This window comes from Bubalus bubalis, chromosome 12 (assembly GCF_019923935.1).
Source record: "Bubalus bubalis isolate 160015118507 breed Murrah chromosome 12, NDDB_SH_1, whole genome shotgun sequence".
Lineage (NCBI taxonomy): Eukaryota > Metazoa > Chordata > Mammalia > Artiodactyla > Bovidae > Bubalus > Bubalus bubalis.
In genome coordinates, this window is record NC_059168.1 from 9,912,209 (window position 1) to 9,936,078 (window position 23,870).

Consider the following 23,870-nt stretch of genomic DNA (forward strand, 5'->3'; position numbering starts at 1 on the left):
CCTGAAGTCTCCAGAAGTGCACGCTGGGACCCAGGATTCCGGGAGGCCAACTCCGCCCCCGCCCCTCGAATGCCGGGAATTGTGGTCCCCGCGGGACGCGAGTTATGAGGTGGCCCACGGGTCCGCGAGGCATGATGGGACCGCTAGCCCTTCCGGGGCGCCTCAGAATTTCAGGTCCCGGCACCCTGGGCGGATGCCCGAAGACTCCGCCTTCCCAAGAGCCCCTGCGGCGGGGCGCAAAGATGGCGGCATCGGCCAGACAACCCTAAAGCAGCGGCAATGGAACCTCCCTCGTCTCCGGGGCCGGAGCGGCTCTTTGATTCGCACCGGTAAGAGCCCCGATGGGAAGAGACCGACTTCCGTGTCCACTTGGCCTTCGGCGCCCGATCACCCCGCCTCTCGCCCCCAGGCTCCCGGGTGACGGCTTCCTGCTCCTCGCGCTACTACTCTACGCTCCAGTCGGGTTCTGCCTCCTGGTCCTGCGCCTCTTTCTTGGGATCCACGTCTTCCTGGTCAGCTGCGCGCTACCAGACAGTGTTTTTCGCAGGTTCCGACCTGGGCGCTCGGGGAGGGTCGGGGCTGGGCCTGGCCCGAGGCCAGGTAGTCACCACTGCCTGCGTTCGCAGGTTCGTGGTGCGGACCATGTGTGCAGTGCTGGGGCTCGTGGCCCGGCAGGAGGACTCTGGACTCCGGGATCACCGTGTCAGGGTCCTCATTTCCAACCACGTGACACCTTTCGACCACAACATAGTCAACCTGCTCACCAGCTGTAGCACCGTGAGTTAGGGAGGAAGCCGAGAGTGCCACGGAGTGGCTCCCTGGGGCCCAGCTCAAGGCGCCCCTCTCCGTGTTCGGCTTTTCCTTGGGGACCACAAGATACTGACCCTTACCCCGACCTCGCTTTTCTACCCATATGTCAATTTTTCTCACTTCACAGCATTCTTTTCTTCTTGCTTTCTCTCCTTCCGATTCCCAGCCTCTACTCAATAGTCCCCCAAGCTTTGTGTGCTGGTCTCGGGGCTTTATGGAGATGGATGGTCAGGGCGAGTTGGTGGAGTCACTCAAGAGATTCTGTGCTTCAACAAGGCTTCCCCCTACCCCTCTGCTGCTATTCCCCGAGGAAGAGGCCACCAATGGCCGGGAGGGGCTCCTGCGCTTCAGGTGGGTGAGCACAGGTATCTGTCTCCAACTGTAGGTGATCAGGCTTGGGGGCCCTTGGGTTTTCACAGCCTTCTTCAGCCCTGCCCCCTACTTTCCTAGTTTATTTACTTTTTGCCCACTTTTTGTTCTTTCCCTTGAATCCGTGTTTATTTCCCACATTTCTATTTGTACAGTGTGACAGTATCTGTTTTAAGTCAGGTATGAGCTACTGACTGGATTGGCTAGAATCCCATCTTACTTTCTTCACTCTTCTAGTTCCTGGCCATTTTCTATCCAGGATGTGGTACAGCCTCTTACCCTGCGAGTCCAGAGACCCCTTGTCTCCGTGGTGAGTGTGTCCCACAGGGAAACTCTGGGTTTGGAGGGGAAGTTTCCTACTCCTGGCCCTGGTTTAGACCTCACTCATGCCCTCCCCTCAGACGGTGTCAGATGCATCCTGGGTCTCAGAACTGCTGTGGTCACTTTTCGTCCCTTTCACGGTGTATCAAGTAAGGTATTAACTGTCCTCACTTTTTGGTGGCTGGGAGAAACTCATCTCAAGGTCAAGGAAGTAGCGGTCTCTGCCCTGTCCATTGGCAGATGTTTTAATGTCAAGGTCCTACCACAGAGGCAATATAAAGTATTTATTACCTCCCTACTGTCACCACCACTGTTCCAAGAAAAGAGGCATCAGAGTGGAGAGTGGGTGACCCCAACGTGGACCTGGATGATTTTTTGCAGGTGGCTCCGTCCTGTTCATCGACAGCTGGGGGAGGGAAGTGAAGAGTTTGCCCTCCGTGTACAACAGGTGGTAGGGGACATGGGCAGGGTGGAAGTGGGTTCTTTCTTTAGGGGGAAGGAGAGGAACACTTGAGAAACTTCCAATCCTCCAATTTTCCCTAGCTGGTGGCCAAAGAATTGGGCCAGACAGGGACACGACTCACTCCAGCAGACAAAGCAGAGCACATGAAGCGACAGAGACACCCCAGGTTGCGCCCTCAGTCAGGTGTGTGGTCTCTGGACATAAAGCTTTTCAACTCTTTTGCAGCCTGTTCTGACTTCCTCCCTATGCCTGTACTAATCAGCCTCTCTCCTCGAGTTTTCCACTCACCATATTTTGGATTTCTTTTTTGCAGCCCAGTCTTCTTTCCCTCACTCCCCTGGCCCTTCTCCTGATGTGCATCTGGCAACTCTGGCTCAGAGAGTGAAGGAGGTTTTACCCCATGTTCCACTGGGCGTCATCCAGAGAGACCTAGGTATGAGAAAGAGTAGCTTTACCCAAGGAGACAGGCATAGAGAGGGAAAGTGGGTGGTGAAGGGAGAAGGTGAGCAGAGAAATAGACTGTGCTGTCCACTCCTCCCTTCTCCGCAGCCAGGACTGGCTGTGTAGACTTGACCATCACTAATCTGCTTGAGGGAGCCGTAGCTTTCATGCCTGAAGACATCACCGAGGGGACCCAGTCCCTTGCCACAGCCTCCACTCCCAAGGTGAGACCCAGAAAATGAGCAGGTCCAGGACTTGAGGTGGGATGGGGCAGTCTGCATATTCCCTGTCCTGACGTCTGTTTTTGATCCCGAGACCCTAGCACAGTACCTCTCTTGCAAAGTAGGCATTCGATGCGTGTTTAATGATGATGACTTCGCAAGCCCTCTGACATTGTGATCACCTCAGTTCCCCAGCTCTGGCCCGGCAACCCCTCAGCCCACAGCCCTAACATTTGCCAAGTCCTCCTGGGCCCGGCAGGAGAGTCTACAGGAGCGAAAGCAGGCGCTGTATGAATACGCGAGAAGGTGAGACGCTTAGAGGACAACTGGTAGGGGAGGGCAAGTTGGAGAAAGGGAATAATATAGCAAAGCCCATACAATGTCTTCTTGTGTCCCACAGGCGATTCACAGAGAGGCAGGCCCAGGAGGCTGATTGAGTACAGGATGGCACCCAGAGCCGCAGGACGGAGACTGGGGGCAGCCCTCACCCGACTCACAGCAGGCCGGATGGGTGGGTGCTAAAGGGAGGAATGGGCTCCCCCCAGTGTCACATTAAATTCAGGGTTTTCACTCAAGGTCTCTGTTGCCTCTTTGGGTCTCAAAAGCCTTGTAGCAGGTTCCTTTTCCCTTGGTTGTGGGATCAGGAATGAGGGCCTCCTTGTGGGTTTGTGGAGGGTTGGTCAGAATGGAACTGTCTGCACTCACCTCATGTCAAGAGATGAGTGATATTAAGGAAGTATAACTAAGCTGAATGCCCAGCAGCAACTGGACCCTGGCCTCAGAATTCAGCCCAGGTGGATGAGGAAACAGCTGTAGAACTACAAGTCCCAGGATACCTTTCACTAATGAGCACAGTACACAAAGTCTGTAGAATTCACACATGCTCAGTGTGGTGGCTGGAGCCTATTTTCCATAGGTTCCTAACTAGATTAAATAAGGTGGAGCACATGGCCCCACCCCAAAACAGTCTCTAGGATTGTGCCCCAGGGTGGATCCGGAATTGACCTTTGTACCTCACAGCAGGTCAGGGTTTGTGGTGACTTGCTGAGTGGGTCTGGAACTGGCTGCCATTCCAACGCGTCTCAGAGCAGCAGGCAAAGGTTTGAATCCAGGATCCCTGTGGCCCTGCTCCCCAATTCCTGACCCCATTCCTCCTGTTCCTCACTCTCTTCCCCAGGGGACCTTCCCACACGTCACCAGGTCTTTCTTTCTTTCTTTTTGGCTATGTCAGATCTTAGCTGTGGTGCACGGGCTTTGTTGCCCTGCCATATGCAGGATCTTACGTCCCCAGCTAAGGATCGAACCCACGTCCTCTGCATTGGAAGTTGGGTTCTTAACTACTGGACTGCCAGGGAAGTCCCAATAGTCCACTTTTGATAGTCCTTTACTTGGAGACTCAACTCTTCCCTGTTTCCTGGCAGACAAGAAGTACTGGGAAGGATGAACCCCGGTGCATTATCACCTGAGGGTACAGGTTAGGGATCAGGGCTGAGGTGGGAAGATGGTGTCGGTCACCAAATACGAGGCCTTGATGACTGCCCTGCCTTCTGTAGGTCCTGCTAGACAGTCACCATGGCCTCTCAGCTTCTCGGGTTGGAAGAAGAGTCTGGCCCAAACTCTGAGGAGTCTGAACTGGCTGTGAACCCCTTTGACGGGCTCCCCTTCTCTTCCCGCTACTACAAACTACTTGAGCAGCGCCGATCCTTGCCTGTCTGGGCTGCTCGCTTTATCTTCTTGGAGCACTTGGAGAGTAGCCCCAGTGGAGTGGTACTGGTGTCTGGAGAGCCTGGTTGTGGCAAGAGCACTCAGGTTGGGGTTGGGGGGCTGGGGAACTGGCTCCTCCTGGGACAAGGTGGGGAGTGGGGTGGGGGTTGCTGTGTGAAATAATAGGGGAGGTGGTCAGAAGGAGACAGGCAGTGAAGCACCAGAGGACTCCTCAAATAAGGAGAGATGAAACTGGCCACAGTTCCTCCAGTACTTTTGATGAGCTCTGGGTCCCGCTGATGGGTTGTCCTTTCCTACGCTTACCCCAGATCCCACAGTGGTGTGCGGAGTTTGTGCTGGCCAGAGGTTTCCGGAAGGGCTGGGTAACTGTGACTCAGCCTTACCCTCTAGCAGCCCTGAGCTTGGCCCTGCGAGTTGCTGATGAAATGGACCTGACCCTGGGTCATGAGGTTGGATACAGCATCCCCCAAGAAGACTGCACTGGGCCTGACACTCTGCTAAGGTGTGGCCCCTTGCAGGCCCAACTCCAATCTCCTTCCCCTCACTCCGTAGAAACAAACCCAGCCTCTGACATCTCACCGTACCCTCCCTCAGAATAGCTCACCTTTTAAAGCATGCATGATGCAACTTCTGAATGCAGCCATTTAACCCTAGCCAGCAACCTCAGACGTTCAACCTCACCTTCCTCATGAAAGTCTCGCTTTCCTAACGAGTATGGCTTATGAACAGTGTCATCAATAGGTCACAGAAGCTCAGTCACAGGATCTTTTCCTGACCTTTACTGTCTGGGCCTAGGCCCCCTGGGGGGAAGCTCCTCTGGACTTCTGGGGCTGGTCGGTGTCCACACTGACTCCTCTGCCCACTGCCAATGTCAACAGGTTCTGCTGGGACAGGCTGCTTCTGCAGGAGGTGGCCTCAACCCGGGGCACTGGAGCCCGGGGTGTGCTGGTCCTGGATGAGGCTCAGGAGCGGTCAGTGGCCTCAGATTTGCTCCAGGGACTCCTGCGAGATGCCAGGCTGGGAAGCCTTCCAGGGGACCTCAGAGTGGTTGTAGTTACTGACCCAAGCCTTGAACCTAAGCTCCAAGATTTCTGGGGCGGTCCTCCTACTGTGTGTGTCCCCAGAGAGACTTGCAGCTGCCCCACTCCAGTCTACAGGGACTCTCTCCCTACTGACCGAGTAGACGCTGCCTGCCAGGCTGTGCTTGAATTGTGTCGGAAGGAGGCTCCAGGAGATGTGCTAGTGTACCTGCCCAGTGAGGAGGTAAAAAAATGGGATGCGAAAGGAGGTACTCGTGGTGAATGTCTGCCCCTTCCTGTCCCAGGGGAGAATGGGAGCAATGCTGATTAGGAACATTGGAGCGCTACTACTTATTCTCTGTTGGGGTCTTTAGGAAAAATTCCAGGGTTTTGGTATAACAACTTTTTGATTCCATACAAGGTAGAGATTTGCAGTTCAGTGAGTTCCTGAAATTATAACACCCCAACTTTATATGAATATGTGCACTTTCTCAGAGTGAAGGTCCATAGCTTTCATCAATTTTTCAAAGGGGTCTCTGACCCACAAAGGTAAGAATTACCCTAACACCCCACCTCTCTCTTCAGGAAATTTCCCTGTGCTGTGAGTCCTTGTCCAGGAAACTAGGGTCCTTGGAAAACCAAGGGCCCCCACCACGGGTGCTGCCCCTTCACCCAGGCTGTGGACAAGCTGTTCAGGCTGTGTACGAGGACACAGAATCAGGTGCCCGGAAAGTTGTGGTCACTCACTGGCTGGCCGATTTCTCCTTTTCCCTCCCTTCCATCCAACATGTCATTGACTCAGGACTGGAGCTTCGAAGTGTGAGTGAAAGAAAGTGAGGGGGACACAGGGGCTAAAGATAGAAATAGCCCACTCTCATCTGTCTTGGCCTTGGTTGGGGGTGGTGACAGGTTTACAGTCCTCAGATCCGAGCAGAATCTCAAGTGTTGAGACCAGTCAGCAAGTGTCAGGCAGAGGCAAGACGGCTGCGGGCAGCAGGGATCCCACCAGGTAAGAGCTTTCGCCCTTAATAGGATCAAACACAAAAAGAGTCACCAACCACCGGCCCTGAGAAATCTACAGTGGTCTTCTCTCCCAGATCTTTCTCCCCTCAGGATCCTGCCTCTGCCTGTATCCTAAGTCCTTCCTAGAACTAGAGGCTCCCTGCCTGCCCCAGCCCAGAGTGTGGGCAGAGAATTTGAGCTCCCTGATGTTACTACTAAAGAGGAGACAGATTGCAGAGCCAGGGAAGTGTCACTTCCTGGACCGGCCTGGTGAGCACCCTTCCTGCCCACGTCCTGCTGCTCTCCAGGTTCTGAGATCCCCTGTCCTGTAAGCCTTGTTCCGTCTCCAGCTCCAGAAGCACTGATGCAGGCCCTGGAAGACTTAGACTACCTGGCCGCCCTGGATGATGATGGGGACCTGTCAGACTTGGGAGTTATCCTATCAGAATTTCCCCTGGCCCCTGAGCTGGCCAAAGCCCTGCTGGCCTCGTGCGAGTTTGACTGTGTGGATGAGATGCTCACCCTGGCTGCCATGCTCACTGGTATGAATCACTTGCCTCCCTGGCCCTTAGGACTGCTTCAGCCTTCCCTCTGGCGTTCTGGTGCTCCTTAAGCTGGCCCCTTCCCCTTTGCTCTAGTTCCCAGCCCTCACTGTGCCTAAAGAGTTAGGCTTCATCACTTTCCCCTCTCCTGTCTCTGAGGCTTCTTGTCCCCCAACAAGTCTCTCCTACCTATTTTTACTAAAACTGTACCTGTCTTGTTCAACCCTGTAATCCCTTCATTATTCAGAATAATCTCCATCCTGCTCAATCTAGGGTATTCCTCGCCCACTGCATTCCAGTTCAGGCCCACCCCAGCAGAAGGGTGACAGCTGCCCACCAGTGGCCTCGAGACCTAATCCAGTGAGCACTTCTGAGCCCGTTCATGACTTTCTTTGGACACTTGAGAATGGCAACCACTCCGACTTTAACATTGCCCCCTCCCTAAGCCTCTGTGATCTGCTCCTTGTGGTTTTCACCCTACCTTTCTTGCCACTCCCTTAATCTCTTACTTGAGCTCTTCCTCCTCTGCTTCCTCCTCTGCTTGTTCAAAGTAAGTTGAACCTCAGGGTTCCACCCTTGCCCCTTTTGTCTTCTCATTCCCTGAACTCTCTGAGCAAGTTCATTCACATTCATGGTCTGAAATGCTACAATATCATTCTTCTGAATCTTGGATTTATATATCTAACTCCTGATGGCTATTCCTATCAGAATGGTCCACAAAACTTCAACCCAGAACTGAACTCAAGCACCTCTGTTGTTGCTGAGCTGAGCCCTTTTTAAATCTGCTCCCTCACCACCACCACCAAAAATCATACCATCACCTCAGCATCTCTACTATCATTCTAGACTAACCTTTCTCCAGGTTTGTTTTTTTAATTTTTATCTCCTAATTTAAAAAAAATTTTACCTGTTCTTCACCTGTTCTTCTCCATACTTAAGGACTTCCCTGGTGGCTTAGAGGGTAAAGCATCTGCCTGCAACTCAGGAGACCCAGCTTTGATCCCTGGGTCGGGAAGATCTCCCAGAGAAGGAAATGGCTACCCACTCTAGTACTCTTGCCTGGAAAATCCCATGGATGGAGGAGCCTGGTGGGCTACAGTCCATGGGGTCGCAAAGAGTCGTACACAACTGAGTGACTTCAGCTTCACCTTCACTCCATACTCAGAGTTAATGCCAATGTAGCTTCTCATCGCTGCTCAGCTGGATTCCTTGAGTAGCCTCCTAACTACTCAGAAGTTTCCAGAGTGAACTTCTTCCAAACATGTGGATTCTCTTAAAAACTCTTCTTCATCAGTTATTCTCTACCTTCCAAACAGAATGTAAACTCATTTGCACAGCCTTGCCCATACCTCCCTCCAGCTTTATCTCCTGCCACCCTGCCACACATACCGTTCCCTCTATCCATAATCGTAGGTGCTCGCAGTTCTCCAAACATGCTATTCCCACGCCATACTCCCTCTGCCCTTCTCCACTCAGCTAATCCTCAAACTTCAAATATTGGCCTACACACCTATCTTACATGTTGGTCTCTCCCACTAGACTCTAAGCTCCTTGTGGGAAGAAACTGTTTTTCATTTATTTATCTTCAGTGTCCAATAAAGTGCATAGTATCTAGAAGTCTTTTGAGTAAAGTTCCCAGAGTGACGTTGCTGCCTTTTTCAGTGTACTGCTATCTGTTCTCATGCCCCCAAATGAACTTCCTCTCTTCTGCCTCCAGCTGCCCCCGGGTTTACTCGTCCTCCACTCTGTGCAGAAGAAGCTGCCCTGCGTCGAGCGCTAGAACACGTGGATGGTGATCACAGCTCTCTGATCCAAGTGTATGAAGCCTTTATACAGAGTGAGTGCTCCGCTCTGCATCCTCTTACAGAATCCCAGATTTTCCAAAGAGAGGAAGTAGTATGCAGCCAGCTGACAGATCTCTAGTCCCAGGAAAAGGAAGCCCTTTGACTGACAGTTGGGTTCTTTTAGTCTTCAAGTCTCAAGGACTTTAGCTATAGCTGGTCCCTTTCTGTTCCTAGGTGGAGCAGACAAGGCTTGGTGCCAGGCTCGGGGTCTAAACTGGGCAGCATTGTGCCAAGCCCGTAAACTTCGGGGAGAACTCCTAGAACTCATGCAACGGATTGAACTTCCCTTGTCTCAACCAGCCTTTGGATCTGAGCGGAATCGCAGAGACCTTCAGAAAGCGCTGGTGTCAGGATACTTCCTTAAGGTTGGGGGAAAGAGTTGGGGCAAGGATCATAAAAGGAACAGAAAGTAGAGGGAGCAAAGGTTAATGTATGCCACCTCTGAAATCGGGACCCAGGTGGCCATTCAAAGAACTCTTTAGAACCAGGAGAAACTTTTCCTTTGATGTTTTGGGGTACAAGGGGCTATGGAAATGCCATACATTATGGTAATATGGTAGGACTATAACACCTAGAGGTATGCCTTACTTTTAATACTCTCACTACCCTTGCTAATAATTCTTTCTCAACCCCCCTTTCTTTCTTCTACTGACTGACACTTCACTCTCACTTATTCCTTCAATATCTTTGTCTTTCAATGAGGTGGCCCGAGACACAGATGGAACTGGAAATTACCTGCTTCTAACCCATAAGCATGTGGCCCAGCTCTCCCCATACTGCTGCTACAGAAGCCGCAGGGCTCCTGCCAGACCCCCACTGTGGGTGCTTTACCACAGTTTCTCCATTTCCAAAGACAACTGTCTTTCCATTGTTTCTGAAATTCAGCCACAGATGTGAGTTCTCTGACACCCCTCCTGCCCTGTCCATTCCTCTTCCTGGGGCCAAAATTACAGCTGGAGACTTAGAGAAGCTAAGTGGGGGTGGGGGGTAGGGTGGCAGGGGTGGGAATGGAGGGGAGTGAGAGGGTCTTCGTGGTTTGTAGTAACATGATTTGAGGAGACAGGGTTTGTGGAAGGGGTAGTAAGAAGTTCAACAATATGCATTATGAAAGAGGATATGGAAATCATCTAATTATGAATGTCTCTATCAGGCTGTTGGAATTGGCTCCTCCATACTTTCTGAGTAACTTACCCCCTAGTGAAAGCAGAGACTTCCTGAACCAGCTGAGGGAAGAAAGGACACATTCTTCAACCAGGAGTGAATCTTCCTCCACCCAAGAACTTGAGAATGCCTGTGCCCTGCAGTGACCTGCCTATGGGGTGAAGTTGAATTCATCTCATCACATGAGATCTTCTCTCAGGCTAGCACCTAGGCAGCCATCCAGATTTAGAAGCCCAAGGGTCAAATGTAAATACTGGAACCTGAGTCCCAAGAAATGGAGCTGGGAGCGGAGCAAATTGGTTAAGCCCCAGTCTATACAGGGTAGGACTGATTCCTTAGCTTTCTTCTATTTATTGAAGAGGAACTGACATGCCCTCTATACCCCCAACTTATGCCAAACCCATCCTTGTGCTCCCTTTTGGTCGATAAAAGTTCTGTTTATATGATACCAAATTTGAGTTTGGTTCTGCAGCAGCATTTACAGTATCTATGAGTTAAAGATAACACAATATAAAAGAATCAGGGTGAACTTCAACAGTGATATCCTCTTGCCTGGCTCCCACCTCTGGTCGAGCCTTTGTGCTCTGACTGACCTCGCTGTCACTAACATGGAAACAGGTAGTTTGACTACAGTTGGCCTCTGACCCTGCCTAAAGCTTACCTCACTCTATCAACTGCTCTTGCCTGCAGGGGAGGAAGAATGGGGGTGCTATAAGAATAAGAAACAATCGACCCTTTTGTTCTCATACAACTTAAATCTTGCTCCTTCTTAAACCTCAAGGCTATTGGATCTGTACCCAAATCCTTAACTTTCCAGCAACAAGCTTCCCAGCAGCCCCTGGCCCACCCATAAGTTCTAACAACTTCAGGAACATCATGCTTTTACCAGCTGGGTACTTCTTTCTCTTTTCTTTCCTTAGACTATTAACTTTGATATCCTCAGTTATCTTACACATTATAAATGTGTTTATAGAAATTGATAGAAACATTTAATCCTTAGAACTCTGCTTTTCTACTCAGAGTTCCCTCCCTTGGTGATGCTGTCTGCTTTCATCATTCCATGTATTTCCTCCTCTATGTGGATATGAACTGACCTCCCCCGAAATGCATTTTTCCAGAATGTATTCTTTCCGTGTGCTTGCTCAGTCGCTCAATCGTGTCTGACTCTCTGTGACCCCATAGACTGTAGCCTACCAGATGCCTCTGTCCGTGGAATTATCCAGGCAAGAATACTGGAGTGGTTGCCATTTCCTACTCTAGGGGATCCTTCTCTCGAGGTTTAGCATTTAGTTTTGCCTGCAGAGTTAATCTTGGTCTTGTCTTCCCAATTTTCCTTTCATCATCCACAACACCATTGATTTCTTGCTCCTTTACATTTCCAACCTAGGAATTATCTTTGATTATTTTTAAGCCTATCACTTCCTATTATTTGCCAGATTCTGCTCACTCTAACTCCCCTGGGCCCATTAACTTTGTCCATTGCTTCCCTCTCTGTCCTTGAGGGACACCAGAGCCTGATTAGTGTTCTTAGATTTTCTCTTTCATCAAGTGTGTCTCGCCCACCACTCACTTGTGAGGCGCACGCAAGTGGGAGGACGTAGTCAGCAGGTTAAACACACAGACAATATGGGGCTCAAAGTCCTTAGCGATTATTTTACAGTTGAAGAATGACATGCCCAGCATGGATAACCCTCTGGTTCCCGTCACAGTCAGACTCACCCTCTAGCACCTCCTCCATTACTCCCCTGTCATTGGCGTCTTCCTTCCTTCCCTCTTTCCTTCACACATTTGGTACAGACCCGGCAGGCTGCAGCTGCCGAATCCCAGCGGGGCCTGTGAACAGCTTGGGCCCGACGGAACCCTGGTTCCACCCCACCCGCGAAAGAATCCGGAGTCCCTCAAGAGGGCAGCCATAAGCCAGCCTGCTCTCCTCCGCGCACCTCATTGGCTATCAAACTGCAGGTCCCGCCCCCTCAGCCCCTCGGTTCCAGCCGCCGTGCGACAAGAGTGTGTGGGAAATGGCGGGAAAGATCGCATTTAAGCGCGCGGGGCAATTGCGCAACGTTGGCCTGCGAACCGGCGGTGGCCGAGGAGCCCTCGGCGATAGCCTCAAAGCCAGCTCCTCCTCACACGCTCCACTGCTACAGAACCACGGCGTGGGCGGCCATGCGCTCCTAGGCCCCAGCTCCGGGGCTCCACGAGGCGCCTCGGTCCGGAAAAGAGCGCTCGCTCGCTCGGTCGGGCAGGTGTCGCTCACACCACTGAAGCAAGCCCGGACACGGAAGCCACCTTGTTGTCCTCGGCCCAGGGCTGCAGGTTCTGCAGCGCGAAGAGCGACGAGTTGTGCAGGCAGAGCGGGTCCGGGGGCAGCGGCGGCCGCAGCGGCCGAGGCAGCGCGTCCTGCTGCAGGTGCAGAAGCAGTCGGCCCGCGCGGTGCCGCTCCGCCTCGCGCTCCTCGGCCGTCTGGCGCCTGGGCGGGTGGAGACGCGGGGTCAGCGAGGCCAGCCCCAGCCCGCCCCGCGCCTCACCGCCACTTGGCCCAGCCCGGTCTTTCACCCGCCCCGCGCCTCACCGCCACTTGGTGCGCCGGTTCTGGAACCACGTCTTGACCTGCGCGTCGGTCATGCGCAGGGCCTTGGCCAGCGCCGCCCTCTCGGCCGAGGCCAGGTACTTCTGGCGCAGGAAGCGCCGCTCCAGCTCCAGCACCTGCGAGCGGGAGAAGGATGTGCGCGGCTTCTTCCGCTTTGGGGGGGTCCGATTTTGGTAGGGGTGACCTATACGGCGCGTCCCGGAGAAGGGCGAGAGCGCCGCTACAGGGAGGAAGAAAGAGCAAGGCTAGGTTTTCGGGGTGGCCCGAGGTGTCACAGAAGAGAGCGCGGCTGCTGAGGCCGCAGAGCTCCCGCGCCGGGTCCCTACAGTGCCCTAACCTCGACTCCGCACCAGTAGAGTCTAATACACACAAAAAAAGGGGGCCTCGGAAATGGCCCTCCCTCTTGGGTGAGGGAGAAACCTCCCCTGAAACTTCACCCTGTCCTCCCCGCCGTGCGGACAGTGAACTGCAGAGGAGAGCGCGAGCATCGACGGCAGCTACCTCCCCAGCGCCTCTCAGCAGCGGGACCAAGAGATACAAGTTGAGGGAGGATCCCCTGGGATTAGGGGCGAAGGGTATGAAAGGGACCTTGAGTTGGAGCAGAAGGATCAAAGATGAGAAAACAGGGTCAGTGTGGGGCATGACACTGGAGGGATAGGGCAACCTCACCCGTGAGCCGGTCCTTGGCATAGCGGCGGCCGCTGTCCATCCAAGGGAAGGTGAGTCCCGCTAGGCCCCCGGCGCCGCCCAAGCCCGAGGGTCCAGGAACTGCAGGTGCGCTTCCCGCGGGCGGCTGCACTGGCAAAGGACGATGCGCCGGGACGCGGATCACGCCGCCCGGGCCAACACCAGAGCTGCCTGGTACCGGGGCCAGCGAGGCCGCGGGGCCGTAGCTTGAGGCTCCGTGAAATCCACCCGAGAACGCCGCACTCTCTCCATGGCCCTGGCCCGTGCGACCCGGGCCTAGGCCGCTCCCGGGGGGTTCCGGGCAGCTCAGGATCTGATCGATGCCGAAACTGATTGGCTCGTGGTGCGGGAGGTTGTGCGAGGCCAGCACCCCCGGCTCCATGGGTCCGGGTCAAAGAGGACCTCAGGAGGTTTGGCGGTTAGGGAGGGCCCCCCAAACAGCTGTGGGAGCCCAGCAGCGGAGCGTTTAGGGCGGTGGCTTCAGGGACCTGCCGGGCTGGCCGCAGAGAGGCGCCGGGACGCCCAGGACATCTTCATCCCTATGTACTGGGAGTAACCCAGCCCGTGCCGGCCTCTGCCGGGTGTCGGCGCAGGGACTCGCATCCCGGGGGAGCGCGACCGACTGGGGCCCCAGGAGCGCCCTTCTTGACTCTGAAGCGCGGATGGACGCTGGACTGCCAGGGCCTCTGCCCGAGTCCGGGGTGGAGAGCGTTGGCCGACTTGGGCTGGGGCAGTGACTGACAGATCAGTCTTGGGTGGGCAGTGGGGGCTGGGGGTAGGGCAGGGGCGGGGCCGGGCCGTTAAAGGGGAAGAGACGCCTGTTTGCTCCAAGCGCGGGCAAGACTGGCCGGCGGGAGTGGTGAGGGTGTTGGAGGGGGGAAGGTGGCGAGTATGTTATGAACTTGCACGGGAGGGGCCAGAGCTCCGGCCGCTGCGCGCTGAGTCAGCCGAGATGCGCAAGGCGACTCCATCCTCACTGGCCTCCGCCTCTGGGTTTCCTCTCCTCACCAACTTCCTTGCAGGTGCCGCCTCCCACAGCCCCCACTCTTCGCCTCCCGATGGGTCCAGCCTGACGACTCCCGGATTCGTTGTGGCCCCCGCCTAAATGCTGTCGAAGACCAAATTTCGTTGTGGCTTTCTGGCTGCGATGGGAAGCGGCTGGGGAACGGCGCCGGCGAGTTGGAGGATGGGGAAGAGGACAGTTGGAGGTGTGGCTGGGTGTCCGGTGAGCTAGGGCGGGGAATCACTGGGCCAGTGATCCTGGTGCTACTCCCGGCCTCTCCCGTAGGGGCCCCAGCTCCTCTCCGGAGCGCCAGTAATGGGCGTCCAATGTTTCTTAGAATTTCGATTTCCGTAAATCGGTGTAAAGCGGACCCGTGGTTGTACCCGAGCCAATTTAGGTCGGTGAGGACTTGGGGCTGGCGTTCTGCCCCAGACAGGGAACCAGCAACGCGGACTCTGCGCCCCGACTCTTCGCCCAGGAAGTCTATTCTCACACACTCCTGCCCAGCCTCCAACGAAGTCGCCACAGGCGACACTTGGAACCTTACTGAAGTCTTCGGAGGATCCCAACCGCCTCATTTCGCAGAGCTGCTTCACCCCACCCAAGCCCAGGAAACTGTGCCTGGAGCGTGTCAGAGAAGGGCGGTGGGGAAAGCCCGAAGCCGCTCAGCGACCTTGTGACCTCTGGCCGCGGACCCAGGAGCTGGGAGCGTGTGAACTCTGCATCCTTCCCCGGGATGGGACCCCGGGCCTGCCGGGCCCCTGAGCCTTAGACCCGCCCCTGCCGCCACCCGGCCCGGTGCAGGCCGCCATAATCGGGTTAGCTGGGTCGGAATTACATTACCTTCCCCGGCCCGCCCCGGCCCCGGGGGTTGGGGGGGGAATCCTGGCGCCTCTGAGCCGGTGAGACTGGGCGCCTGGAGGCGGATGTTCTTACCATCCCTCGGAGGGTGGGCACCCGATGAGCAGCTTGGCTTGTCTCAGACACATGGTGACCAAAGGACCCTGCCCTGCTGTGGCAGTCCTTAGCCCCTCCACCGCAGCCCACTCAGGTGCTCTGATCCTGACTGCCAGTGACCCTTGTGAGCTGAAGTGCCTTCTAAGTCTAACAGCTGGGTCTCCCTGGGAGCACGGATCTTCCAGTTGATTCTCCAGGATCTCCTGGGGAAAACTCTGCCCCTCCTTTCTCCCTAGCAGATGGGCTGGCAGCCTGGAGCCTAGGGCAGGGTAAGAGGTCTTTTCTCTCAAGGGAACCAGGAGTGATATTTGGGCATCTGGGCAGGAAGATAAGAAAGAGGAAGAAGGGCTTTCTCCTCACACAAAACCTCAGTGTTCTCAGAAGCCTCAAGGTGAAGGCTGAGTCAGGGAACCATGGGGCAGGGAGGCAGTGGGCATTAATAACACGCAACATCCTCCCCCAGACTTGTCTACCTTCATCACCCATTTATCCAGCTCTCCCCCCACCCTGCCAACAATCTTCTGAAAGGGTTGAGGGTGGGGAGGTACTGCCCTTTGGTAGCTGTTTTTGTCTTGGTGAAGAAGACAAATAATATCACCTTCCCTAAGCTTTCACAGAACTCCAAGCATCTTTTCTCAGCAGGTAAGGGCTTGGGCTACTAGAGAGCATGAAACCTCTGCTGTTCAGGCAAACCCTTCAGAGATAGCATGGGCTGGATTCCCCTGGATGAGAACAAAGAGCCTGGGGAGACAGTAAATTAAATAACTCTGAAGAGGACTGGCTGGCAGGTTAGGAATTTGTCAGTCCCTTTTCCCACTCCCTTGGGGGCTTCTCTTGTGGCTCAGCTGGTAAAGAGTCTGTTTGCAATGCAGGAGACCTGGGTTAGATCCCTGGGTTGGAAAGATCCCCTGGGGAAGAGAAAGGTTACCCACTCCAGTATTTTGGCCTGGAGAATTCCATGCAAAGAGTTGGACATGACTGAGCATCTTTCACTTTCTTTTGCCACTCCAGGGGTGGGTCCCTAGGAGGAGAGAGTGGGCACTAGTGTGTCTCCAATCAGGCTGAATAAAATCCTTCTTGAATAAATCAATGCAAGTGAAAAACGTAGCATTGTGCAGACCTTTATACCTCCTTATTCTACATCCTGCCTCTTGAGGTCAGCACAGATGGCTGTGCCACCCAGAGATTGCCCAACTGATCCTTAGAGGAGAATGGGCACAAACCTGGTAGTGTATATACACACACACACACACACACACACACACACACACACATTCTGGGAATTTAAAAAAAGGTTTCAGTGCTCTGCTTCAAGGACAAAAGGCATCCAGTTCTGTCAGCCACAGTTCTAGGAGTTTCTCAGTTTGCCTCCACCTTGCTGATTCCCTGACTCTATGAAAAGCATGGTTCCTATTGGTTTGTGTTGAAGAGAAGCTCTGGAGTCAGCAGCCCCACCTCTCATAGAGACTTCCTTGGATCCATGTCACCATATCTCACATGCATGTAGCTGCCCAACTCTTCAAACCTGCAGCTTCACAGGGAGAGGCCACACTCCTAGCCTGTTTTCCTGCATCTTCTCTTCCGTCCTGCTGTTGGTGCAGTATTCCATGGTTGAGGTGGTTCCCACTCCTATATCATCAGTTTCCTCATCAACTTAGTCCCTCCTACTGCCAACTATCTAGGTCTCTACTGTCCGGACAAAGTTTTTGCCCAACTCTTCAAGAGAAATTATGTTTCTTTTTCTCCTTTACTGCCCATATCCACTGTCTCCATTTCCTCAGTATTTATTCTTTTAAGACACTGTAAGTTAGCTTCACTACATGGACCCTATCTCAGAGATATCCAGTATCCAGTGTCTATTATCCAAGACTTCTCTGACATGTTTTACTTTGTTGACCATCAACTCTTTCTTGAGGTATCCCTTCTTTTGGCTTCCATAATATTGTATTATTCTACATCTTTGGACATTCACAATTGCTGCTTATCTTTTTCCTCCACTGACTTTTCTTCTTCCACTGAAGACTGTGAGCATTCACAGCTCAGACTTCAGCTTTACCCATATCTACATCTGCTCAGTTTTCATCCTTTCTGATAGTTCCATCTAATATATCTACCCAGAAAACTCTGTGACCTCAGTCCCTCCCACTATTCTAGTCTTCTGGCCAGCTCTACCTGCTTTTGCTGTAGCCACCTTAGTCCAACAAGCTGGATGAAATGCTTCCCCCGAAGCTCCTTATTCACTTCCTCCTATTATTCTTTGAAATGTTTCATACACAGCCCTTCCTTTCCATTTCCACAGATAAAACCCTAATATAGGCCAGGCTTGCCTGGTGGCTCAGTGGTAAAGAATCTGCCTGCCAGTGCAGGAGACATGGGTTCAATCTCTGGTTCAGGAAGATTCCACATGCTCCGGAGCCATGCTCTAGCTAAGCCTGCGTGCCACTAGTATTGAGCCTGTGCTTGTAGGGTCCAGGAGCCACAACTACTGAGCCTGTGCATGCCTTAGAGCCCATCTTCTGCAACAAGAGAAGCCACCACATACTGCAACTAGACCGTGGCCCCCCACTCACCACAACTAAAGAAAAGCCTGTGCAGCAATGAAGACTCAGCACAGTAAAAATATATTCTTTAAAAAAAAAGCCTAATATAGGCCATCATCACCACCACCCATATTCATGTGTTCATCCACAAAATTTTGATTGAAGGTACTATGTGCTTGGTACTACGTACTAGCTACTGTGTGCCTGGCACTGGAAATATAGTTGTAAACACAACAACAAAAGTCCTACCACTGAATAGCTTACACTCCAGTGGGGGAGGCAGTTGAAAAAGAAAATGTATACCATATACTCAGAAATGCTAAGAAGAAAAATAAAGCAAGGAAGAGGAGGGGAAGTATAAGAGTAGGAGATGATGATGTATCTAGATTGATCACAGAAGGCCTCATGGAGTAAAGACCTGAAGGAAGAAAAGGGCCATTCGGATATCTGAGCATTTCAAGTAGGGGACACAATGAAGGCCTCATGGAGTAAAGACCTGAAGGAAGAAAAGGGTCATTTGGATATCTGAGCATTTCAAGTAGGGGACACCAGTAGGTATATTGGTGTACCTGTGGAACAAACAGTGGGAGGTCTTGTGTGTTTGAAGAGGCTGAGTGACTGTGAGAGACCACGCAGTCTTGAAGGCTTTTATTCTAATTGGAAAATGACTGGATTGTTTTAAACAGAAAAGACACCTGATTTTTACATTTTAAACAACTTTAAGGCAAAAGTGACATACAGTAAGCTGTACATAAAATGTGCAATTTGATACACTGATAAATGTGTACACCCATGAAACCATCAACACAATCCAGATAATAAGCATCTGTCAACTCAAGAAAATTTCCTATGTATCCTTTTGGATTTTGATTCATGTTTTACCAGAATCACTGTGAGCTGCTATGTTTAGACTAGGCTAAAGAGGGTAAAAGTAGAAGCAAGAAAGCAGGCAAGAAGCCACTGCAGCCACCCAGAGAAGAGATAATGGCATCTTGGAACAGGGAAGTAAGCAGTGGCTATGCTGCTGCTGCTGCTGCTGCTGCTAAGTCGCTTCAGTCGTGTCCGACTCTGTGCGACCCCACAGACGGCAGCCCACTAGGCTCCTCTGTCCCTGGGATTCTCCAGGCAAGAACACTAGAGTGGGTTGCCATTTCCTTCTCCAATGCATGAAAGTGAAAAGTGAAAGTGAAGTCGCTCAGTCGTGTCCGACTCTTAGCGACCCCATGGACTGGAGCCTACCAGGCTCCTCTGTCCATGGGATTTTCCAGACAAGAGTACTGGAGTGGGGTGCCATTGCCTTCTCCGAAGCAGTGGCTATAGCGAGTAGTTATTTTTAAAAATCACTTATCTCATAACTCCTTGCCTCTAATTCACTCTGAAGATAAATGAATATGTTTCTTTCATAGGATAACCCCCTTTCTTCAGAAAAGTTTTTTTTTTTTTTCCCCTATTGCCCTCACACTAAAGTCCCAGCTCCATAAGTTTCTGCTTCTTCTCATTCTTCTCTATCATTGCTCTCAAATCTACACCTTATCCTTTCAGGCCCCTCTCCACTGTGCCTTTCTTTTCTATTTCCACCACACTTCTTTCCCCTACTCCCAATCTCTAATTGTGCCCACACAAAGACCCACTTCCTCCAGAAAGTTTTTCCCCGTCTCCGCTGGTATCTCTCGCTTCTTGATTGTCCAACTGTACTTGATGTTAATACTCCACAGTAATCTTATCCTTGTTTTCGTTGGATTTTGAATCCCACTTTTTAGAAAGTAGCTAGGGACGTCAGTGTACCAGGTCTAGTGCCCCTGCATCCTCCCCAAGTACGGGACTGGATCTATGCCACCGCAGGAGCTCGCTGCCTCAGCGTGTCCATGTGTGGTAGTGTCCTAGCCGTCCTCCCCTCCTCCTTGGGCATCTGCTCTGCATTAGTCTGTCCCAGGCCTCCGCAGGCGCCGATGATTGAATCATCATCATTAACCAGGGCCTGCCCCCCCCCAACCTCGGCGGCAGGAGGGAGTGATGGGGGTGGGCACGATCACTACCAAGTCCCTGGGGTCCCTCCTTCCCCGCCACCCTCTACGAGATTCCGCAGAGCTCCAAGAAACCTCCGCTGTGGAGGGGGGACAAACCCTGCCATCGGGATGAAGCTCCGTAATGCGGGCGCGTAGGAGGACACAAGCAGGGGACCCAGAGGGGTTTCTTTTATCAGGGACGTCGCCCCAGGAGATCGACAACCCTGAGTGGTGGCGGGCGGAGACCGCCGGGCCTTTGGGGTAGAAGGCGGCAGTCTTTTGCAGGCTCCAAAAGCCAGTCCCGAGATCATGTAGGGTCTACTATGACGATTACTACAGGAGGTCGAGGAGATAGGACCCCTTCCCACTAACCCCCTGGACTCCCTAATTACAGATTGAGGAGGGGGAGGGGCCAGTGGGGCTCAGGTGAGCACACGGGGAGAAAGGACATGGGCGGGGCCTTACAGAGGGTCAGCGAATCCGAAAAGACCTAAGCCTTCGTTGCGGGGCGACAAGTCCCGCCCCGCAGGCGGCACCGGAAGTAGCAGGCCGAGATCAGCCTTTAAGATGGCGTCTCCTCAGGGGGGCCAGATTGCGATCGCGATGAGGCTTCGGAACCAGCTCCAGTCAGTGTACAAGATGGACCCACTACGGAACGAGGTGAAGGGGCGGCAGGGTTACCACTGCGATCGGCTAGCAGTGAGAACTGGGGCCGGCTAGAGGACGGGCGGTGGCTGGCAGGGCGCCCAGTGCGCCTGCGCAGAGACAGGGTGCCCAGTGCGCCTGCGCGATTGCAATTGGGTTGCCAAACTCCAGGCTAGGACGCCTGCGCGTTGCGCCGCTGACGTTTTGTAGGCTCCCCTGGGAAAGGAAGGTCGGGTGAGTCAGGCTGGAGAGAACCCCTGCTGTGCACGGAGCCCTCTGCTGGGCGGAGGGGGAGTGTCAACCCTCTGGGAGCTAATCAGCTGACGGCGCTGGGTGCAGAGTTGGCGGTGGGCTCTGATGAGTGGCGACTTCCAGATCGTGAAGGCACACGGGTTGGGGTTGGGGAAATGATCGTTGACGGAAGGTGTGTCCGCAGGAGGAAGTACGAGTAAAGATCAAAGACTTGAACGAGCACATCGTCTGCTGCCTGTGCGCAGGCTACTTCGTGGATGCCACCACCATAACAGAGTGTCTTCATACGTGTGAGTGCCCAGAACCCTGGCTGTTTCTTCCAAGCCCTATATCCCACTAAGCTGGCTGTCAGCCTCTAGGCTGCTTGCCCTAACCACCCAGGAAACGCAGCCAACCTATAAACCCAGTTTTCAGAAGGCTTGAGAGTCTGCCTTTCTCTTCTTGCAGTCTGCAAGAGTTGTATTGTGAAGTACCTCCAAACCAGCAAGTACTGCCCCATGTGTAACATCAAGATCCATGAAACACAACCACTGCTCAACCTCAAACTGGACCGGGTCATGCAGGACATCGTGTACAAACTAGTGCCAGGCTTGCAAGACAGTGAGTAACCAACTTGACTTTGAGGGGCCTCTAGAGCACTCTTGCTGGGTGGCAGCTTGAGGTGGCAAGGGCTTTGGTAAAGAGATTGACAGCTCAAGGAACAAAGAATGAGAGAGGGCTTATATTTTACTTCCCATACTCCCCTCTTCTAGGTGAAGAGAAACGCATCCGAGAATTCTACCAGTCCCGAGGCTTGGACCGGGTCACCCAGCCCAGTGGGGAAGGTATGTTGCTTGGTAGCAGGAGGGTAAGGTAAAGCCCCCAGAGCATTCCTCCCACCCAGATTTGCCCCGTGGGGAAAATGGAGTGTGGAACACCTGCCACTTTCCTTGTTACTCTGTCTTTCTCAGAGCCAGCCCTGAGCAACCTTGGCCTCCCCTTCAGCAGCTTCGACCACTCAAAAGCCCACTACTATCGCTATGATGAGCAGCTGAGCCTATGCCTGGAGCGGCTGAGGTGAAGGATAGGTCATGGGCTATCTGAAGTGACAATGACAATGACCCAGAGCCAGGGAGGGGCCCAGGGAGAAGGCGAGCAGTAAGGGAGTGTCTTCCATTCAAGAGAGTATATCCTAGTTCTGGGTGGGGGGCAGGGGAAAAGCCAGGGCTCCCTAACCTGTGTCTGTTTCCCCCCAGTTCTGGCAAAGACAAGAATAAAAGCATCCTGCAGGTAAGAGGGGCTGAGGGGAGGGCCTCTCCAAGAGACTCACTACTCCATGACCCTTCCCTCACACATCTTGTCTTCTTCCTGTCCGTCCCGCCCCCCACCAACCCCCAGAACAAATATGTCCGGTGTTCTGTTAGAGCTGAAGTTCGTCATCTCCGGAGGGTCCTGTGTCATCGCTTGATGCTAAATCCCCAGCATGTGAGTATTCCCATGTAGATTTTTTTTTGAGGGGACGGAAAGGGGGAAGAAAGGAGGAACAGAGTCAACGGTAGGCTTGGGTAGTTCTTGACCTGGGCAAGAGAATAGTTTCTGAAACTTGGTCCCTGTCTCCTTCCCAGGTGCAGCTCCTTTTTGACAATGAAGTTCTCCCTGATCACATGACCATGAAGCAGATATGGCTGTCCCACTGGTTCGGCAAAGTAAGGCAGTGCCAAGGCAGTCCCCAGGGCAGAGGTGGGCTGAGGGGGCCTTCTGGGTAAGAACGTTCCCACTGACTACTTCTTCCCCTTGTTTTCTCCTTAGCCATCCCCTTTGCTTTTACAATACAGCGTGAAAGAGAAGAGGAGGTAGGGGCCAAGCCCCCACCCTTCCTTGTCCCCTCCCCTCCCCAGATATTTATGTGAAATTAACTTCGGCTTTATTTTTTGAAATAAAAACTTGAAAAAAGCAGCTCTCCTTGCCCTGTTTTGTTCTGCCACACACCCCTGCTTTATCCTATGTCCTGCTTCCCTGTTGAGAAGTCTTCTTGAGTTTCATCGAAAAGGAGGGCCTTTCTATGTTGGTGTCCCCTCAGTGAATTACCAAAGGACAGCGGTGGAGAACCTTACATATGTAAAACTCAGAAAGTGAGCTGAGTGAACCAAGTCACTCATAGCTTCCTCTTCTGGTGAAGGGAAGGGGCGCTCTCGCTGTCCTTGAATGCTACCACGTGTAAAGCAGACCTGAGTGCATTAGGTGTCCTAATTCAGTAGTGGTGAGAATGGGGCTAGGGTCTGATAGTGGCCACTGCAGGATTGAAGAAGAGTGATATTTTAAAGAAAATACAAAGAATTGCACCATGGGAGGAGCCTTTAAAAAAAAAATTGGGATGCAAGAACACATTGGGGATCGTCACAGTTGGAAACCTGCAGTCCATGTGAGATTCAGGTGCCTGGGCTAGGTGAAGCCAGGGTGTGGAGAGGGCGGTTGAGAGAAGGGAACTGGTTCCCAGAAAGGGCACCTTTTAGGAACAGGAGTGAAGCAGCAGGGTGAGAACTCTATTGAGTAGTTTAGCAATCATTCCTTGTCGGTTTGAGCCAGACAGGAACAAAGGAGGGAACTGGAGGCCAAAGCAAGGCGTTCCTCCTGTAAGAAGCTAATGGGCTGCTGTGGAATCTGGGACAAGCTGAATGGTGCAGGCAGCATAGATGTTGCCAGAACCTGATGTTAAAGCCTAAATCTGGCGCTGGCCAAAGTCTGACAGTATGAGTTCAAGGGGATCGCTGAGCATAGCTTGTGAGGGCTGAAGGTGCCTGAGCTTCCCTAGATGGAGACTGGGTGGCAGAGGACTTGGGAAAGGGGATAGTGAAAAACCCTTAACTGGCCAGAGGAGCCAGAGACTCTGGGGGGGGCAAAAAACCTGAGCTCTCTCCCGGACACAGTAGGCCAGGGCTTTGCTCCCCAGGGATGAAGCTTGTAGGCCAAAAGAAAGGCCTATGTGGAGAGATTGCAGACGCAAGGCAGAGCCCTAGGTACAAGCTGGGCAGGGAACAGGGCCCAGGGTGGACACTGCCCGGGCACAATTCCCTCCTGGTACCATATCCAGGATTCCTGAATCTCCAACGCTTCAGGACTCATGCCTGATTTGTATCCCCCACCCCCTGCCCCCAGCTGTTCTTGAAAGCGTAAATTCACCTCCTCCAGAAAACCTTTCCTCAGTCAGAATCAGGCCTTCTTCCAGAGTCTTTGGCCTGCCTCCACACCAGCACATATCTTGAGGATTTTGATTAATTATATCTATCCCAGGG

The 23,870-nt window shown here is 53.0% G+C and overlaps 4 protein-coding genes across 7 annotated transcripts; 3 read left to right on the forward strand and 1 right to left on the reverse strand.

Moving 5' to 3' along the window:
* Positions 1–34: 34 nt before the first annotated feature.
* On the forward strand, positions 35–3,200 carry AUP1 (AUP1 lipid droplet regulating VLDL assembly factor). 2 transcript variants are annotated; one of them, XM_025260787.3, is made up of 12 exons: positions 42–329; positions 410–547; positions 627–777; positions 977–1,161; positions 1,417–1,489; positions 1,581–1,654; positions 1,882–1,948; positions 2,044–2,146; positions 2,277–2,396; positions 2,513–2,628; positions 2,813–2,931; positions 3,026–3,200. In XM_025260787.3, exons 1-12 carry the CDS (start codon positions 280–282, stop codon positions 3,060–3,062), a joined length of 1,233 nt encoding a protein of 410 aa, XP_025116572.2. In that variant the 5' UTR covers positions 42–279; the 3' UTR covers positions 3,063–3,200. The 2 variants fall into 2 exon arrangements, with proteins under 2 accessions (XP_025116573.2, XP_025116572.2); XM_025260788.3 differs by lacking the exon at positions 3,026–3,200 and having other exon boundaries at positions 35–329; positions 2,751–2,893.
* Positions 3,072–10,371, forward strand: DQX1 (DEAQ-box RNA dependent ATPase 1). Of its 3 annotated transcripts, none has more exons than XM_006067910.4 (13): positions 3,072–3,136; positions 3,649–3,725; positions 4,179–4,434; positions 4,659–4,852; positions 5,229–5,613; positions 5,955–6,188; positions 6,279–6,378; positions 6,483–6,641; positions 6,722–6,913; positions 8,631–8,750; positions 8,932–9,122; positions 9,460–9,650; positions 9,908–10,371. In XM_006067910.4, the coding sequence occupies exons 3-13, from the start codon at positions 4,198–4,200 to the stop codon at positions 10,062–10,064; spliced, it is 2,160 nt and encodes a 719-aa protein (XP_006067972.2). In that variant the 5' UTR covers positions 3,072–3,136; positions 3,649–3,725; positions 4,179–4,197; the 3' UTR covers positions 10,065–10,371. The 3 variants fall into 3 exon arrangements, with proteins under 3 accessions (XP_006067972.2, XP_006067973.2, XP_044781667.2); XM_006067911.4 differs by having other exon boundaries at positions 3,074–3,136; positions 3,646–3,725; XM_044925732.2 differs by lacking the exon at positions 9,460–9,650 and having other exon boundaries at positions 3,074–3,136; positions 3,646–3,725.
* Positions 10,372–12,026: 1,655 nt separating this feature from the next.
* TLX2 (T cell leukemia homeobox 2) lies at positions 12,027–14,126 on the reverse strand. Its single transcript, XM_006067916.4, has 3 exons — positions 13,178–14,126; positions 12,491–12,728; positions 12,027–12,388 (listed from the first exon to the last, which is right to left on the reverse strand). The coding sequence occupies exons 1-3, from the start codon at positions 13,575–13,577 to the stop codon at positions 12,172–12,174; spliced, it is 855 nt and encodes a 284-aa protein (XP_006067978.1). The 5' UTR covers positions 13,578–14,126; the 3' UTR covers positions 12,027–12,171.
* Positions 14,127–20,204: 6,078 nt separating this feature from the next.
* On the forward strand, positions 20,205–22,533 carry PCGF1 (polycomb group ring finger 1). Its single transcript, XM_006067918.3, has 9 exons — positions 20,205–20,361; positions 20,783–20,888; positions 21,046–21,198; positions 21,351–21,422; positions 21,549–21,654; positions 21,834–21,867; positions 21,976–22,062; positions 22,203–22,283; positions 22,387–22,533. Exons 1-9 carry the CDS (start codon positions 20,269–20,271, stop codon positions 22,432–22,434), a joined length of 780 nt encoding a protein of 259 aa, XP_006067980.1. The 5' UTR covers positions 20,205–20,268; the 3' UTR covers positions 22,435–22,533.
* The last annotated feature ends 1,337 nt before the right edge of the window (positions 22,534–23,870 follow it).